Source organism: Panthera tigris, chromosome A3, assembly GCF_018350195.1.
Source record: "Panthera tigris isolate Pti1 chromosome A3, P.tigris_Pti1_mat1.1, whole genome shotgun sequence".
Classification (NCBI taxonomy): Eukaryota; Metazoa; Chordata; class Mammalia; order Carnivora; family Felidae; genus Panthera; species Panthera tigris.
The window spans coordinates 85805457-85821280 of record NC_056662.1 but is presented as its reverse complement, the minus strand read 5'-3'; the positions used below and the strand labels follow the sequence as shown (position 1 = coordinate 85821280).

Sequence of the window (15824 nt, the reverse complement as noted above, 5' to 3'; positions counted from 1 at the left end):
TCTTTTTTTTGCAGGTTGATTTCCCCCGGAACCTTGCCAAATCTGTAACTGTAGAATAAGGAGCATCTGCAACTCTGGGCGATTGAGCAACACAAGACACCTTTTGTATTTAACACCTTGATTTAAAATAGCACCCCTCGAAGCCTTTTTTAGTAAATCCTTATTTATATATCGGTTATAATTACTCCACTCAATTTGTGATTTTTGTGAAATTACCTCATATTTTTCCAGTAATTTGTGGGGGAGTTTAAATAATGGAATTTATATTGGAATTGTTATCACAAAGAGATTTAGCTCTCATTTTCTTTAAAGGATGCTGGATGTTGGATTTCTGGGTCCTCCACTTCAGCCTGGGAGGACTGTGTGTTTTTAGAATAATTGGCCTTTGTTTTACCGAGCTTCTATTCATTCAGCTCAAAGAAAGTATAGTACATTTATTTGGATATCTGAAGCCAGCAGCAATGTATGCTAATACTTGGACATTTAATTAAGGTCTTGCTAAGTTTACGTGTAAAGAGAAGATGCTGTGATTTGTTTTGAAGTTTGTTTGTGTTTTGGTTTTAAATCAAACTGTAGAACTTAAAAAGTGAAAGCTTTTCTTGGTGGAATTTCTTGGTGGGATTTCTATGTAAGTTACATTAACCTGAGTCTCTCAGACCTGTTGCTTGTTAGGTGGAAGTTGAGTTCACTTAGGAAGCTAGAGTGTGTAGTGCATTTGTTTTTCTCCAGTTCTTAACAGCAAGTTATTTGCACAATCTCATAGCACAAACTTTTAAATTTGAGCTGCTTTAGACAACTGACAACATGGTTTTCAGTGTGAAGATGGGGGACATACAGATGGGGTGTCCTACTCCTGGTTTTTCCATTTTCTAAAACTGGTTTCTATTTTCTAATATCTGTAGTTTTTTGTTTTGTTTTGTTTAATGACTGCTGAATGACTTAGTTTACCTTATTCTTTGAAATTACCACACAAAGTTGTTACCAAATGTCTGGGATTAAATCAGTACTGATATATGTAGATTTCTCTTTAATTTTGCCCTGAGGAAAATTGTCTTGTAGTGAATTTTAGCTTTTTACTGCCTTGTTGCATAAACTAGTACCTTTGCGCCAGGTGGAAGTTCTCTGTAGTTTGGAAGATTTGCAAGTTTTTTGACTAATCACTTGACTCTAAGTGTGTATGCTGGGCTAGGCTTCGAGAAAGCCGTATGCTTTACACTGAGACTAGTGAAGGATTGCATCAAATATAATGTTACTTCCTAGGTATTTTTCTCTATTATCTGTGTTTTACTCCTGAAATATATTTAGGAATGAAGAAGATATGAATAAATAAAGTGAAATCGAGGTGCCTTCAGCTGGTTTACATCGGAAATGGAAATTAACAATTTAGATTAAAATAGAGTAGAATATTGGTTTGACACCCAAAATGTCTTGAGTAATAATTTCCCCATGGGGTTTTTTTGCCAAATCTTGGGGGTTATAGGGCAGCGTGTCTGTGTTTTGGTGAAGTCCTTCTGTTTTTAAAGTTTTCACTTTTAAATTGTGAAGATACTTAGCATAATTATTTAAGTAAATTCAGCCTTTTTCTTTTTTCTGTGTTTGAATTTCTTGATGAGGTTAAGATTTTCTAAAAGCAATTGCTGCAAGTGCAGCACAGAGTTCTGCTTGTGTATTAGGGTTAGAAAAAGTACTTTGCATATTTTGAGGTACTTTGGAAGGACTGTCATAGATGGAGACTAGAAGCCTGATTGTTTCTAAAAATAAAGTAAGGTTACTATTTACATCTTATATATAGCTACTATGGCTATATCTATGTATTTTAAATGTTTCTGAGATTATTTTGTTTAGGCTTGCTAATTTTAGTATATGTTTAGAGTCATTTCTTCTGTTGGTTAAATTATGCATTTTATGTTTCTGATTTGTATGGGTTTGGCATTTCCTAATGGCCTAAAAAGTTTGAATCAGCATCCCAAGTGAACAAATATGTGAAATCAATCATTAGTTTTCAGTTTCTCTGTTTTTCTCTTCTATGGCTGTCTGTCTGTCTCTCTCTTACACACACACACACACACACACACACACACACACACACTTCAAGCTAGGATATGTTCTGAATTGAATATCAAAAGCTGATATTAACAAAGAAGTGGTATTTTCCAAATAAACATGGTTTCTCTTCATCCCTTCTTGCTTCTTATTTTATTTAATGTAGTGATTTTTAAATGCTTTTACACATTAATTATGAACACAAAAAATACTGTAATGAGGCAAATCACTAACAAGTACACATGCCCAATTAAAACCAATGTAATCTAGGATAAGAAAACCTGATTTTTCAAGAAAGATATTCTACAAAAGGAGTCCTTTATATAAAAAGTTCTTTCTTGTAGTACATTTAAAGTTTAAATTCATTCATATGTAACTTAGAGTTTCTTACCTCAGCCATGAGCCCTTTTTAGGCTGGGGTCGTGTGTAACCTCTAACACGTGGCCCAGTAAATGATTGTTACTCTGCAGTCAGTCAGCTTTTCTATCTCTTTTAAATTACCTATGCCATAGATATAAATGATAAGAGGAAAATTAATGTTAACTGTTTTTAGTTTGCTATATGTCAGCATCCTATTACGGGCAAGTCAGTGTGCAAGAAACTGAAAAGGATATCTTGTTTAAAGTAAAGTCTGCTTGTCACCAGGCCGTCTTATCACCGGTGAAGATTAAGATGATTGCAAGGCACAGGGTGAGAGAGTGGAAAAATGGAGGTGACCTGGGTTGTTAAATGTTGTTAGCAGATTTGTTCACTTAGACAGTGGTCCAAGTTTAGGGGCGTATTATGTTCCAAAGAGGTTATTAAAATGCATTTTGTAGAGTTAGCTATTATCACGGGCTGGTTAGACCATGTATCTGTGGTACTCCAAGGAATAGCAAAGGCGAAATGCAGGTAAAAAGCAAGCATAGATAGCACTCAAGGGGAGGTGACACAGGGTGGAGTGCAGATGGGGCTGGGGGTTAAGAGAGCTAACACAAATTTTCTGTCTCACGTTTTGTGGAAAGTTGTTTTTAAGATGGTAGTGTCTTATCCTTCTGAATACAGGTCTCTTGGCCTAAGCTAATAATGAGGACAGGGGGAAAGGAGCCCCCTGCCCCCCACCCCCCTGCTTTAAAGCTCCTTGGTGATGTTCATTTGGCGCTTATTTATATTAAAACCTTCAAAGAAGGAAGACCAGCTGAAGTGTTTGCTTTAACAAACATTTTAAGAAGTCTTTTGGAGTCAGTGTTTTATCTTAAAAAAAATTAGGATATACTGTAGCAATAAAAGGGAAAGACTAATGTTAACTATTTATTGTATATTACAATTTAAGTGATTTTTCTAAAAGCACAATGTCATTGGAAAGTGTTTATTGAAAAAGAAATCATAGCTCGCATAGAATTTGTGAAGGCCAAAGAAATGGAAGGAAATGGTAAAGGAAGATATTTTAGCCTTATATCCACAAATTTAGTGGATTTTGTATACCAGACCACCGGATAGAGTGTCTTATCCATGAAAACATATTTCAGATTACTTTTTTTAACCTCAAGTTTAGAAATACTAACACATGAGTTTTTCTCACAATATTTAAGGATAGTTAAAACATCAGTATTTCCCTAGCTTGATGAATTTAACCTTATCTTCAGATCTATGACATGACAACCAATAGGACTGATGACATTAGCTTTGAACCAGTCATTTCCAGGGTTAAAATGAACATCATAGTTAACTAGCAAGACTGTAAGGTTATGCTGTATTAACTTGTAAGTCTGTAATAGCTTGATAATCAATATTATGGAATCTACCATAAATAATGGCTAATGAGAACATTTTAGGAAATTCTTGAATTACCTTTCTTACGGTACTCAGAATGAATATGGGAATGATCCTGTTAGCTTTTTAAAATGTTCTGTGGCTATTTTGTTTTCGCTTAAATAAAACTTTTCATATTTGTGTAAGTTATACTTTTTGTGAGCTGGAGGTTTTAGAATCCTTGCTTTGTTTCAGTTTTCTGTTCTTTTAAGACGAATGTTTAGTTTCCTGAGCCAGTTGGTCATTTCTTCTTCATGTCTTGTAAGTCCAAGAACTCTAACAGTGAACTGTGAATAAGTTACCAAAACTTAGTGAGAATTACATTTTGAAGCAATTTGCCAATATTTGAAGTGTGTACATGTTGGTAGATGTGTTAAAGATTGTATTGCACTAAGAATGTAGCCAGTGTTTAGTTGTTAGTAAACTTCTCTAATGCTAGAAGTTAATCCATTACTGTTGCTTTTTAAAAGAAGAGATGATTGCATAAATGTAATCAAAAGTTACATGTCTCCACTTCAACTTGCCAATTGTTTTAGAAAGAATCATTAGATAAAGCAAAGGCTCTATTTTTTCTGATGTCATACTCCATAGATACTGTACCTTCTCAAGTGTTTTGAATTTTTTGGTAAGAATGTGTTTCTAGCAGATTTCTGGTGTATACAGTGATCGACACTTTGCTTAAGTGATAGTTGCAAAAGAAGGATATTTAAAATGGGTGAGTAGCAAGACAGCCTGTCCTCTAAATCTAAAGTTTCTGAAGTATCTGGCAATCTGTTAATTATAGAACAAAGCTTCCTTTTACAGGATCCTTTTATAAACAGCAAGCTAAAATCTCTATCCCTAGTGCTTACAGCACTCGCTGTGTTCTGCAGGAGACAGAGTTCTGCCAGGGTGGTTTGAATGAATAGCTGTGCTGTTTTGCCTTCCCATAGAACTGAGCCCAGTCTCTCAGCTCTGTCTCCGTGTTGCTCTACAGCAAAGCCTGGGGCTGCCACACAGCACGGATCACTTTTTCCATGGGCCACGTTTTGGCATAAAATCCAGCTTTACTTTTATTAAATGGTTATCTTTAAAATCACCTCAATTGGCTATCAGTAAGTATTTACCGAGTACTTAGTAAAGGCCAAGAAATAATTTCCCTAAAAATTTAGAGGCCAGTTTGTCATTGGGAGTGGCATTTAAGAAAAAGGAATTCTTTCAGTTTTTTGGATGAGGAAAGAAGTAAGGGTTAAGTCTCCCTCACTGATCTCTGTACGTAAATAGTTCTTCCTTTAAAAAAAAAATGGTGTAGGAACTTTATTAGCTTAAACATCCTGGAGCTATAAACTAATCTTGTAATAATATACAGACAGATTGCCAGGTTACAGGTTATTTAACCAGCTGATCTGTTCCCCAGAAGTATGCGTGTAATCAGAAAAATTCATTGTTCTTTTTTTTTTGGTTAGCATGTGTACAAGAGATTATTTCTAAGATTGAAAGGCCATGTTTTTGAACTTCATATTATTAATGTGATTCGTTGGCTGAAATTCCAAGGTTCACTTATTGTGTTTTCTCAAATGTATTTCTCCTAATGCTGTTATATAGCCGTATGTACCTTTTCGTATTTCAAAAGATTTTTGAAAATGAAGTCTGGATGTGCAGTTGAAAATATGGAATAAAAAATGGAGCTTGTAAACAATTAGAGAAATGCTTTTTGGATAGAATTGTAGTTATTTCCTTCCACCCACTTATCAGTCTACCTTGGTTTGTATAAGATTAAAAAGGCTATTTATACTTATTAAGATGAAAGCTCTTGACATGTTTTCATATGCTTTTAATTTCTGCAGTATAAAGAGTGATTTAGAGGCATCCAGCAGTTTAAAAATAGAGCCTAATAAGGTATATCCTGGAACTCACAGCTATTGCATACCTTGGGGATCTTTAGAAGTTAATTTTTGCCTCTGTCACTCAGCTTTGTATGTTCTGGAATGGAGATAAATATGGTAAAGTCTTAGAAGGAGAATTGCCAGACTTCCCAAAGCCTGTGATAGAAGTACTCATTGAGAATTCTGGATTTATTATAAGTAGAAGGCAAATGACCTCGTACTTCTTAACTAATATATTCTCTCTCTCTCTCTCTTTTTTTATGTTTGTTTATTTTGAGAGAGAGAGTGAGGGTGAGAAGGTGTATGTGAGTGGGAGAGGGGCAGAGAGAGGGAGAGAGAGAATCTCAAGCAGGCTCTGTGCTGTCCGTATGGAGCCCCACATGGGGTTCAAACTCACAGGCCGTGAGATCATGACCTGAGCCAAAATCCAGAGTTGGATGTGTAACCAACTGAGCCACCCAGGTGCCCCTAATACATTCTTAATATGTGAGACCCAAAGGTTGATACCCATTAGTTTTGGGTTGTCCTATAACATCCTGGTTGCAAAGGTCTAGATGTATCAGGGTCACTACAGTTTGTTTCTGCCAACAAGCCCTTTCAGGTGACACTCCTGTCTTCATGTTGTCCTCACTGATGCCAGTGTGGCAGCATCAGTCATGGATGTTCTACTATGGCAAGTGCAATGTGGGATGGACTCATTGGAAAGCTTGGTCTTCAAACAGTGCCCCTAATGAGATGGAAAATACCTGAGCCAAGGCTTTTAGTTCCTGGCCAAGGGAAATAGCAGTAAATTCAAGTTCCTGTTAGACTTGAATGTAGTTAACCAGTTTGGTTCATGGGGGCTTTTTGCCCCCATACTTTGTATGTAGAATTATTTTGAAATGTTGAGCACATTTGCCTTGAATTCTATCTCTTGCTTCCTAATTTTGTATTTATCCTTTGAATAAAAGGTAAACCCAAAATTGAATTTACTTTTGCTGCTGTGTAGAAACCTAGGAACTGTGGGAAATCCTTATAAGATTTTTATCTTATGTTCTTGGTTCTTAACTTGGACCCATGTATTGTTACTAAAGTTCAAAGTGTTTCTTTGAAAGAAACAAATTAATTTAAAACTTCTTCATATGTACCGTTTTTGCATGTATGTATGTGTGTGGGGGTTTTTGTTTTTCTTTCTTTTTTTTTGATGTTTTAAGTGAAGTGGAAAACTACTCTGGCTTCTTAATGCAGAATTGATTTTACTGATACAACATTAATAACTTCAGTACTTTGAGTTATTTTCTCAGCAGAGACCTATTTGTGTAAATTTGTGTGCGAATGCCTGGTTCCAGGAGTAAAGCACGGAGTCTGGAGTTCCCCAGAACAGACAAAAGCTAGTTGACTTGTAGACATTATTGGTCTCCTCAACTTGGCCTTCCCAAAAGGTGATGTTGCTATGTTATTGGTCCTCACTCAGTTCCTTTGGGCTGAACATTGCTGAAACTAAGGAAGGGCAGCTCGGAGAATGTTGATATCCTATCAGAAGACAAGGCTGATTTTTAAGTTATTTTTATTTTATTTTTTTTTAATTTATTTTTGAGACCGAGAGAGACAGAGCATGAGCAGGGGAGGGGCAGAGAGAGAGGGAGACACAGAATCCAAAGCAGGCTCCAGGCTCTGAGCTGTCAGCACAGAGCCCGACACGGGGCTCAAACTCACGGACTGTGAGATCATGACCTGAGCGGAAGTTGGACGCTTAACTGACTGAGCAACCCAGGCTCCCCTAAGTTATTTTTTAAATTAAAGAATCTGTTACGGCTTGACTTAGGCCCAAACAGGATGCTTCAAAACTTGGATCATTATTTAAATGGATAACCCTTCACAAAAACTAACAGCCAGCTCTTGCTTTTCCATTCTTACCTTGAGCTGCCTAGCATCCTGGTGGGTCTCCTAGGCACACACACCATATGAGAAGGTCCTGTGGACACATGGGCTCTGCTTACACGATATTTGTGTTTCTCATTGCCTAAGCACAATGACTTTGCCATAGCAGTTGCTTAATAAACCACTTGCTGACCTTAAGTTACACTCTAAATAGCATTTTAATTTATTTTCTTTCAGTGCTTTTATTTGCTGAGTTAGAGTTTGGTCAAGAAGTCATAAATCACTACTGACTGGCATTTCCAGTGGGAAAGGATTTAATATGGGGAAGTGGGGCTTACACAGCCATGAGGAGGCCTCGGGAAGGGGGAATGAGGCCCCTGTGCAATCTGCCCGTGTAGGAATTGCAAGGAGCCACAACTGTTGGAAGGTCTTGTGGCACCAGGGTGGGTGACTGCCAGAAAGATGCGTGGGAGCTGTTGGCAGATCCCACATTAGCTGTCTGATGCCCATTAACCTGTTTGCCGTTTACCGCTGGAGAATACTTATTTCTACTTTCCTGTTCCAGATTGTGTGCAAGTGGCTCTCATTGGTGAAATCTAATTGGATCTCTGTGGATAGGTATACAGTAGAAAGGAGAACTTAGAAGGGTGGGCTGGCGCAAGATACTCAACAGACATTGTCTAGCGCAGTTCGCCCTTGGGATTACCCAGCATCTATACTCACCCTTGTGTCCATATTTAAATTTCCAAGGCGGATCAAAAAGGATATGATTCTGGTTGATATGTTGCAAGAGTCCCTGTTGAAATAAAGACACACCCTCTTCCCAAGAAGAGGAGATAAATTTCACAAATTTCTCTCTATGTGTTGTCCGTTTCTCTCCCTTAGTCACAATCCCCCTTAGTATAAAAGTCTTATAGTCTTAAGTGGAATACTTAGAAGGGGGAGGGGCCAAGTTGATTAATTATATAAATGTATACATATCAGGGAAAGAACGTGCACTGCTACTTAAACCCTCATTTGTACAACTAGTCAAGAGTCCATAGTTTACTTAAATACATACGTGTACACACACATACCAATACATTTTCTCTTCCATTACCCATTTTGTGTTTCCTTTGGCCTCCACGAGCACCCAGGTAGTGGTGCCTCTCTGCCAGAACTTTTTGCTTCTCTCTCTTGTAGCTAAGGTTGGGACCCTACCTTCTCTATTCTTGTATATAAACTGCAGGCGCATATATGTAGAGAGGTGGCAGCAGGAATTTCTGGCAATATTGAGACTAGATAACAGGAAATCCCTGGGATAGAGAAGTTAATGTTGGATGGGAATGCAGGAGAAAACAATCTCTTATCAAGAAAAAAGTTCTCAGAAGCAAAAAGTAAGAAAGCACTAGGAAGAGAAGTGACAAGTATGGAAGCTGATGGCAATTCTGGGGGGTGGGGGCATCTGTTCCTCTCCTGGAGGCTAGATCTTTTCAATTCCAGTGGGCTGCCCATGGCGGGCAGGAGACAAAGCCACAGTCTAGAGAAAGGTGGGAAGTCAGCAGAATGGAAAACATTCTTGGCAAAAGAGTAACCCAGGAAATATGTCAGAGAGGGTTAGGACAAGGGAAAGGGCAGGCCTCAGCCTCAGTTGTGGTGGATCGGGGACAAATCTCCCACGGGAATTCCTTACCACAGCTAGAATCATGAAGGTTTTGTGCAGACATTTGCCCTACCTGTTTGTCCTAAAAAAGCCTCAACCTGAGAGGTTATTTTACAGTGATCCTGAGTTGATGGAGCCTCCAGGCACCTGGCAGAAGCCAACCCAAATCTTTTTCTGGAGCAGGGAACTTTCAATATAAGCCTCAAAGCACTTTCCAAAAAACAAGCTCAGAATCCCAAATCACAGACATGCTATCATAAGTGAGAGAAAAAAAAAGGCAAATGACAGAATCAAATTTGTAAAGACGTTTTAAGTGGGAGGAAGAATTGATGCAGAAAATGTGAGGCATTTTGACTGCAGGGGCAGCGACTGTAACGATGCAGCCACCAGCCACTGAAGGGGCGAGAAATGGATGCTCTGGGGTCTCCAGAGGGCATGTGGCCCTACCAACACCTTGAATTCAACTCAGTGATGCTGAGTTTGGACTTCCGGTCTCCAGAACTGTTAAGACAGTAAATCTCTGTTATTTTAAATCTTCACATTTGTGGTAACTTGTTACAGTAGCCACAAGCAAGTGGATTCAGAGAACTTGCATTCTCTTTTGTTGTATTTATTCCGAGTAATTTTTGTTGTCCTTGTAAATGGTATTTAAAAATATTTTTACAAAGACATAAATTTACATTTTCTAACAATTCGTTGCTGGTATAGAGAATACAATGGGGGTGCCTGGGTGGCTCAAAGGGTTGAGCATCTGACTTTGGCTCAGGTCATGATCTCACAGCTTACGAGTTTGAGCCTGGCCTCGGGCTCTGTGCTGACAGCTCAGAGCCTGGAGCCTGCTTCCAATTCTTTTTTTTTTTTTTTTTTAATGTTTATTTTTGAGAGACAGAGAGAGAGAGAGAGAGAGAGAGAGCATGAGTAGGGGAAGGGCCGAGAGAGAGGGAGACACAGAATCTGAAATAGGCCCCAGGCTCTGAGCTGTCGGCACAGAGCCCTATGCGGGGCTCGAACTCACGGACAGTGAGATCATGACCTGAGCTGAAGTCGGAGGTTCAACTGACTGAGCCACCCAGGTGCCCCCCCCCACCACCTGCTTCCAATTCTGTGTCTCCCTCTTTTTCTGCCCCTCCCCCGTGTCTCTCTCTCCTTCAAAAATAAACATAAAAAAAAAAAGTAAATACAATGAACTTCTCTATGTTGACTTTTGTTCACTGCAACTTTGCTAAATTGATTTATTAACTCTAGTGGATATTTTCTATGTGCACTATTCTCTTACCCATGAATAATACCAGGTTTGTTTCTTCCCAACTAATCCTTACACATTAAAAAAAAAAATTGCCTTAACTCTGCTGCCCGAGGCATCCAGTACAATTTGAATAAAAATGGTAATGGAAACTTCCTTCAAAATAACTCTGCCTATCTCCCTAGAAGGGTCCTTGGTGCCTGATTATAGTTAATCCACTGACTTTCAAATTTCAACTATATGCTTAGAAATTCTTTTTGTTATTTCTCAACTTTGGTCACTATTTTCTCTCCCTTGAAGCTATTTTGAACCTTGTCTTTTACTTCTTTAAATATGATATGCAGACTTATCTTTTTAAGTCTATACCTGATATTTCCTGTATCTGGATTGCCCGTTGTTTCTGCTGATGTTCACTCCTGGTGCCTTGTTTCTTTGTGTGCTTTTTCGTTTTAGCCGTGAGTTCCTCGGAGAATTACTTTTGGGAATTCTTTGAGGCCTAGGTTGAAGGTGGCTTCTTTCTTCAGAGAAGGTCTGCATTTATTTCTGAGGTGCCTAGGAATTAACCAGTCCAGGATTGCTTTCTACATTCATGGTTTGAGATTTTGTGCCATTAGGTGATGTGAACTTGGGGCTTAAAGCCGTACAACTCTAACTCCTAAAGGACCTGATTGGTAACCTGGTCATCACTGTTTCCCAGGAGAGCACAATTTTGCAAAAAGAGACTATCGCGTCTCCCTTAGACACAATGTCTCCTGTTCGGCTTTGGGAAAGTAGCTCTCAAATTTTAACATGTCGGAAGAGCCCATTAAAAGATGCAGTTTCTTAGGTCAATACCTGAGATTATGATTCAGCGGGTGGAGTTGTGGCCCAGGAATATGCATTTTTAACAATCATCAAAGATGATCTGTGTGTAGGTGGCAAAAGTCCACACACTGTAGAAACAGTCTTTAGTCTTTAGATCTCGTAGCTTCATTGGGTCCATTGTGGTGAGACGGCAAAAGGCAAGCTGAGGACAAAGCACAAGCTAATACACCACAACACCACGTGGGTGGGATATGTGTGACATTCCTCAGGCACTCCTGACTCCCCAAGAACAAAGGGAAAAACAAATGGTTAACTGATAGAGATCACAGTTTTGCAGGACTTGAATCTCCATCAACTTGGAACTATCTTAACGATTTACAAGAAAAAAGCAGTCTCCAGCAATCTATAGACTCAATTTCCTGGGACCCTAACGTCACTCTCTCCTCCGAAGGTTAGAAGATCATATATAATCAGTCACTCCTCACAATCCCAGTGCAGCTCTTTCTGCCCATGGGTCCTGTCCCCCGTGCTGTAATAAAAACACCCTTTTTGCACTGAAGATGTCTCAAGAATTCTCTTGGCCATTGGCTCCCGAGCCCCACTTCAAACCACATCAATTGTACAACCTCGTGGCTCTCTGTCTCCCTGGAGGGGAAAACATTCATTATATCAGTTCAATAGCTTCTTATCTCTTCATATTCCTCGACCCACCTACTTAAGTCTATTGTTTGGACCATGGTATAGGAAGGAGCACTAACTATGTGCCCTGCAGATATGACTCTGAGTGAAATAATAAGAGCAAAAATACCTTGCATACTGTGGTGCTATGATTTATAATAAATACATGTTTGGTTGTCCAGTTTCTTGCACAGAGTTCCTAAAATTCCAGGAATTTCCTAAGTGAGAAATGTCCTAAAGTTTATCTTTTGTTAAATGTCCTTTGTTATGTTATTGAGGTGATGTGGAAAGCCCCTGGGTCACCTAAGGATGGGGGCTTGTTGCCAGGGGAAACAATCATGTGATTAGATGACTGGAACTTTCAGTTCCACCCCTTGATTTACAGAGAGGAGAGAGGGGCTGGAGGCAGAATCAGTCAAAATGGCTAGTGAATTACTCATACCTATGCAATGAAGCCTCCATAAGACACAAAAGGATGTGGTTTGGAGATCTTCGAGGTTGGCGAACACACAGAGGTACAGCAAGAGCAGTGTGTCTGGACAGGGCAGGGAAGCTGTGTGCCCCTCCCTACATACCTTGCCCTATGTACAGGTATCACATCATCTGGCTATTGATTCATATCCTTTAATATCCTTTCTAATAAACCAGTTATCTAGCGAGTATATGGGTTTCCTGAGTTCTGTGAGCTGCTGTAGCAAATCAATTAAACCCAAGGAAGGGGTCGTGGGAACCTCTGATTTATAGCCAGTCTTGTTGGAAGTGTCGGATGACAGCCTGGGCATGCAATTGGCACCTGGAGTGAGGTTAGTCCCTGTGGAATCTGATGCTATCTCTGGGTAGACAGCGTCAGAACTGAGTTAATTGCTTGGTGGTGATGTGGAAATGTTGGGAGTTTGGGGCCGACAGCCGAGAAAGAATTCTTGCTGAGAAGGCCATGCTTGCACGTTGGCTTGCTTTGCTGAGAAGGCTGTGTAAGAACCCACCGTTTTTAACCCATGGAAAACACTGGAAAAGTTTTACAAGGTGAAATTACCCAATTTTGTCATTTAAGTAGTCAGTAGAGGACATTGACAGGAAACAGTAAAGATAGAAATCCATCATGGTCTAGGCAATATTCCCACACATGTCGTCTTTACAACCAACTTCCTAGGAAATGGTCCTGGTTGGGAATTGGTCAGCTCTGAGTGGAGGCCCCTGGGACCAGAAGCGGCTAGACCAGAGATGTGGAGGGGATCACATTAGACCAATGAGGAGGAAAACTTTTTTTTTTTTTTAACATTTATTTATTTTTGAGAGAGAGAGAGAGAGACAGAGCACGAGCGGGGGAGGGGCAGAGAGAGAGGGAGACACAGAATCCGAAGCAGGCTCCAGGCTCTGAGCTGTCAGCACAGAGCCCGACGCGGGGCTCAAATTCACGAACCACAATTGTGATCATGACCTGAGCTGAAGTCGGACGCTCAACCGACTGAGCCACCCAGGCAACCCTCATACGGGAGTCTTAAGATTGGCAGCCATCCTTGTGACTTTGGTGGCTGTCCTGTGACCGAGACTGACCACTTTTTGTATAAGGACAGAAACAAAGAGAGGCATCAAGTTTCTGGGTCTTATTACCATTCCGGCCAAGGTACTAATTTCCAGCCAAAAAGCAGGCTTTCTCCTCCCCACAGAGTAGCCATGGGTTAGAGGACTGCAGCCTGAGCAAACGACGTGAAAGTGTTCCAAAAAGACCATACTCCCTGAAAACCCCCTGAAATGGAAGTAAAGAGAGAGGAGAGGAAATACTCACCAAATTTGCACCAAGGCTCAAAGTCCAGACAAGAAGATTCAAAGCCCCACATAAGACACCGAAATGACGAGGTTTGAAGTGTTGGGATTTGGAACCAATGGCCAAGAAAGAATTGAAACATCTTCGGTACAAAAAGGGTGGTTTTATTGAAGCACAGGGACAGGACCCATGGGCAGAAAGAGCTGCCCTGGGATTGTGATGAGTGACTGATTACATACTTGGGAACTGGGGGAAGTAAAGATAAGGGGAAGTTCCCGAAAGGATATACTAAAGAAAACTCAGAACCCTGGAGGCCTAGCAATTGTCAAGCTCAGGTTGTTTTTCCCTGTAGCAAAGCATTAACATCAAGACAGTTGGGAGTTCCTGGAAGAAGGTCATATTCTGCCCGCCTCAAGTATCTGTCAATGGGCTGCAAGTTATAAGGAAATTTAATTTTATCTACATTTCCTATTGCCTTTGTTCCCCCCAGCAGTGGTGTGGGAATTGGTATCGATATTTACACTTTGAAGAAAGTAATGATGGAAAAGGCCTGATTGATGCAGAAATTTGTGTACTTTCTCTTCCTGCTCCTTGGTTGGGGCTAGAACTAAGCAGAGGCATCATTTTCTCGGTGTGAAGCTTGGACTGAAACACACCAGGGGAAGCCAATTTGCCCTTCTCTAAAAGTCATTTTTGGCTCCCACCTACCCTGGGTTGAGTTGGAAATGTGTGAATTGAAGCCTGAGTTGAGAATGAACTGGGGCCTTCAAGCTCTTAAACACTTATTACTCGAGAGAATGTGTAAGAAAGGACTTTTAATCCTGTACTATGTGTAACATATGTAATACATGTAGCATATGGAAGGTAAAACTTACCAGAAATGTGAATGGGAAGTAGGTAATCGATAGAGGAGAAACTATGTATTCTCTATCAAATTCAGAACTCTAAAAATTAAGCAAAAACTATAGCAAGCCAAGAAAAAAAAACCCCGGAATTTGACCAAACTTAATAAATGACTTTAACTCGATTTATTGCAACATCACTGTGTCCGTGCAGGTCTGGTTTCCCTGGTATCTTGAGGAGAACATTTTGGGTAAAAGCCATACCCGATGCTCAGCCATAAATCTCATGCTTGAAAATGATAAAGTTCTTGATTCCAGTTAATTTTTTTTCTTTCTCTTATATTATTCATGCTCCTGTCCTTTTGGAAATTGGAATGTAGAATGCAATGTGGCAAATGTGAAGAAGTGGGAGAAGCTGTTGGAAAATGATCTGATGTCAATTTATTGTTCTCTTCGGAGTAGAGCAATCCTTTCCCCAGTGCTTGAGCCTGGATCTTCTGCCTCAGGCGGCGGACGAGAAGGCGGCTGTCACTGCTGCATTCCTAATGGTCTCTCTTGTTAGGTGGATCAGGGATCCCCACTCGGGTATACATGGGTCAGATGTGTTTGGACGTGGAGAATGGGTGGGCTGGGTCCCCCAGAAGCCTATTCATGTGAGGCCCTGTGGATCAGACAGGATGACTTTGAGCTGAGCTGCCGGAGAAGAGCCAGGTGCCCCCACGTGGGCCAGCCCTTGGATGTGTGGCTGGGTTCTTTGGAAGGCAGGGGCATCTTCTGCTAAAAATGTCAACAAGACGATAAGACAGCCTGGTTTGGGGTGCGTTAATTGAGAAGAACACAATGGAAAATAAGGGATTCTCCCCAGATTCACCACACATCACCAAGTGGCCTGATTTTCAGGCAGAGTATAGACGTGTTGGGGGAGCTCTGTGGGTGGACACCACCACAGAGAGAGGTTGCACCGCATAGTCTAGCAGTGGCTTTGTTCAAGGGCCTCATGGAAGTACACCTCTTACTCAGGAACAGTACCTTGGAGGCCAAAGCCCTCTGTGAGCAGGTGGGAGAAAAACCCAGAGCAAATGTGGGTTACTGCTGGCCGTATGTTAAGGTTATTTCATTGGCCCAGCAGGCCTGTGGGGCCCAAGGAAACTTGGGTTGCATAAAAAAGGAAAAGCATACTGTAGTTGGCAAACAAAATGTGTCTTTGTGTGTGAGAGTGTGTGTGTGTGAGAAATGAGCTTTCATTTAGAAGCTTTGGCAGTGGTTTCAGCCAGTTCCCCAGCACTTTTAA

The 15824-nt window shown here is 40.4% G+C and overlaps 1 protein-coding gene across 1 annotated transcript in view; it reads left to right on the top strand.

Moving 5' to 3' along the window:
• Window positions 1-5512, top strand: part of GFPT1 (glutamine--fructose-6-phosphate transaminase 1) — a 55884-nt gene extending 50372 nt beyond the window's left edge. The window contains exon 19 of the mRNA XM_042981616.1: window positions 15-5512. Within this exon, the coding sequence (XP_042837550.1) occupies window positions 15-59 (45 nt within the window). The 3' untranslated portion in view covers window positions 60-5512. The remainder of the gene's footprint in view (window positions 1-14) is intronic.
• The last annotated feature ends 10312 nt before the right edge of the window (window positions 5513-15824 follow it).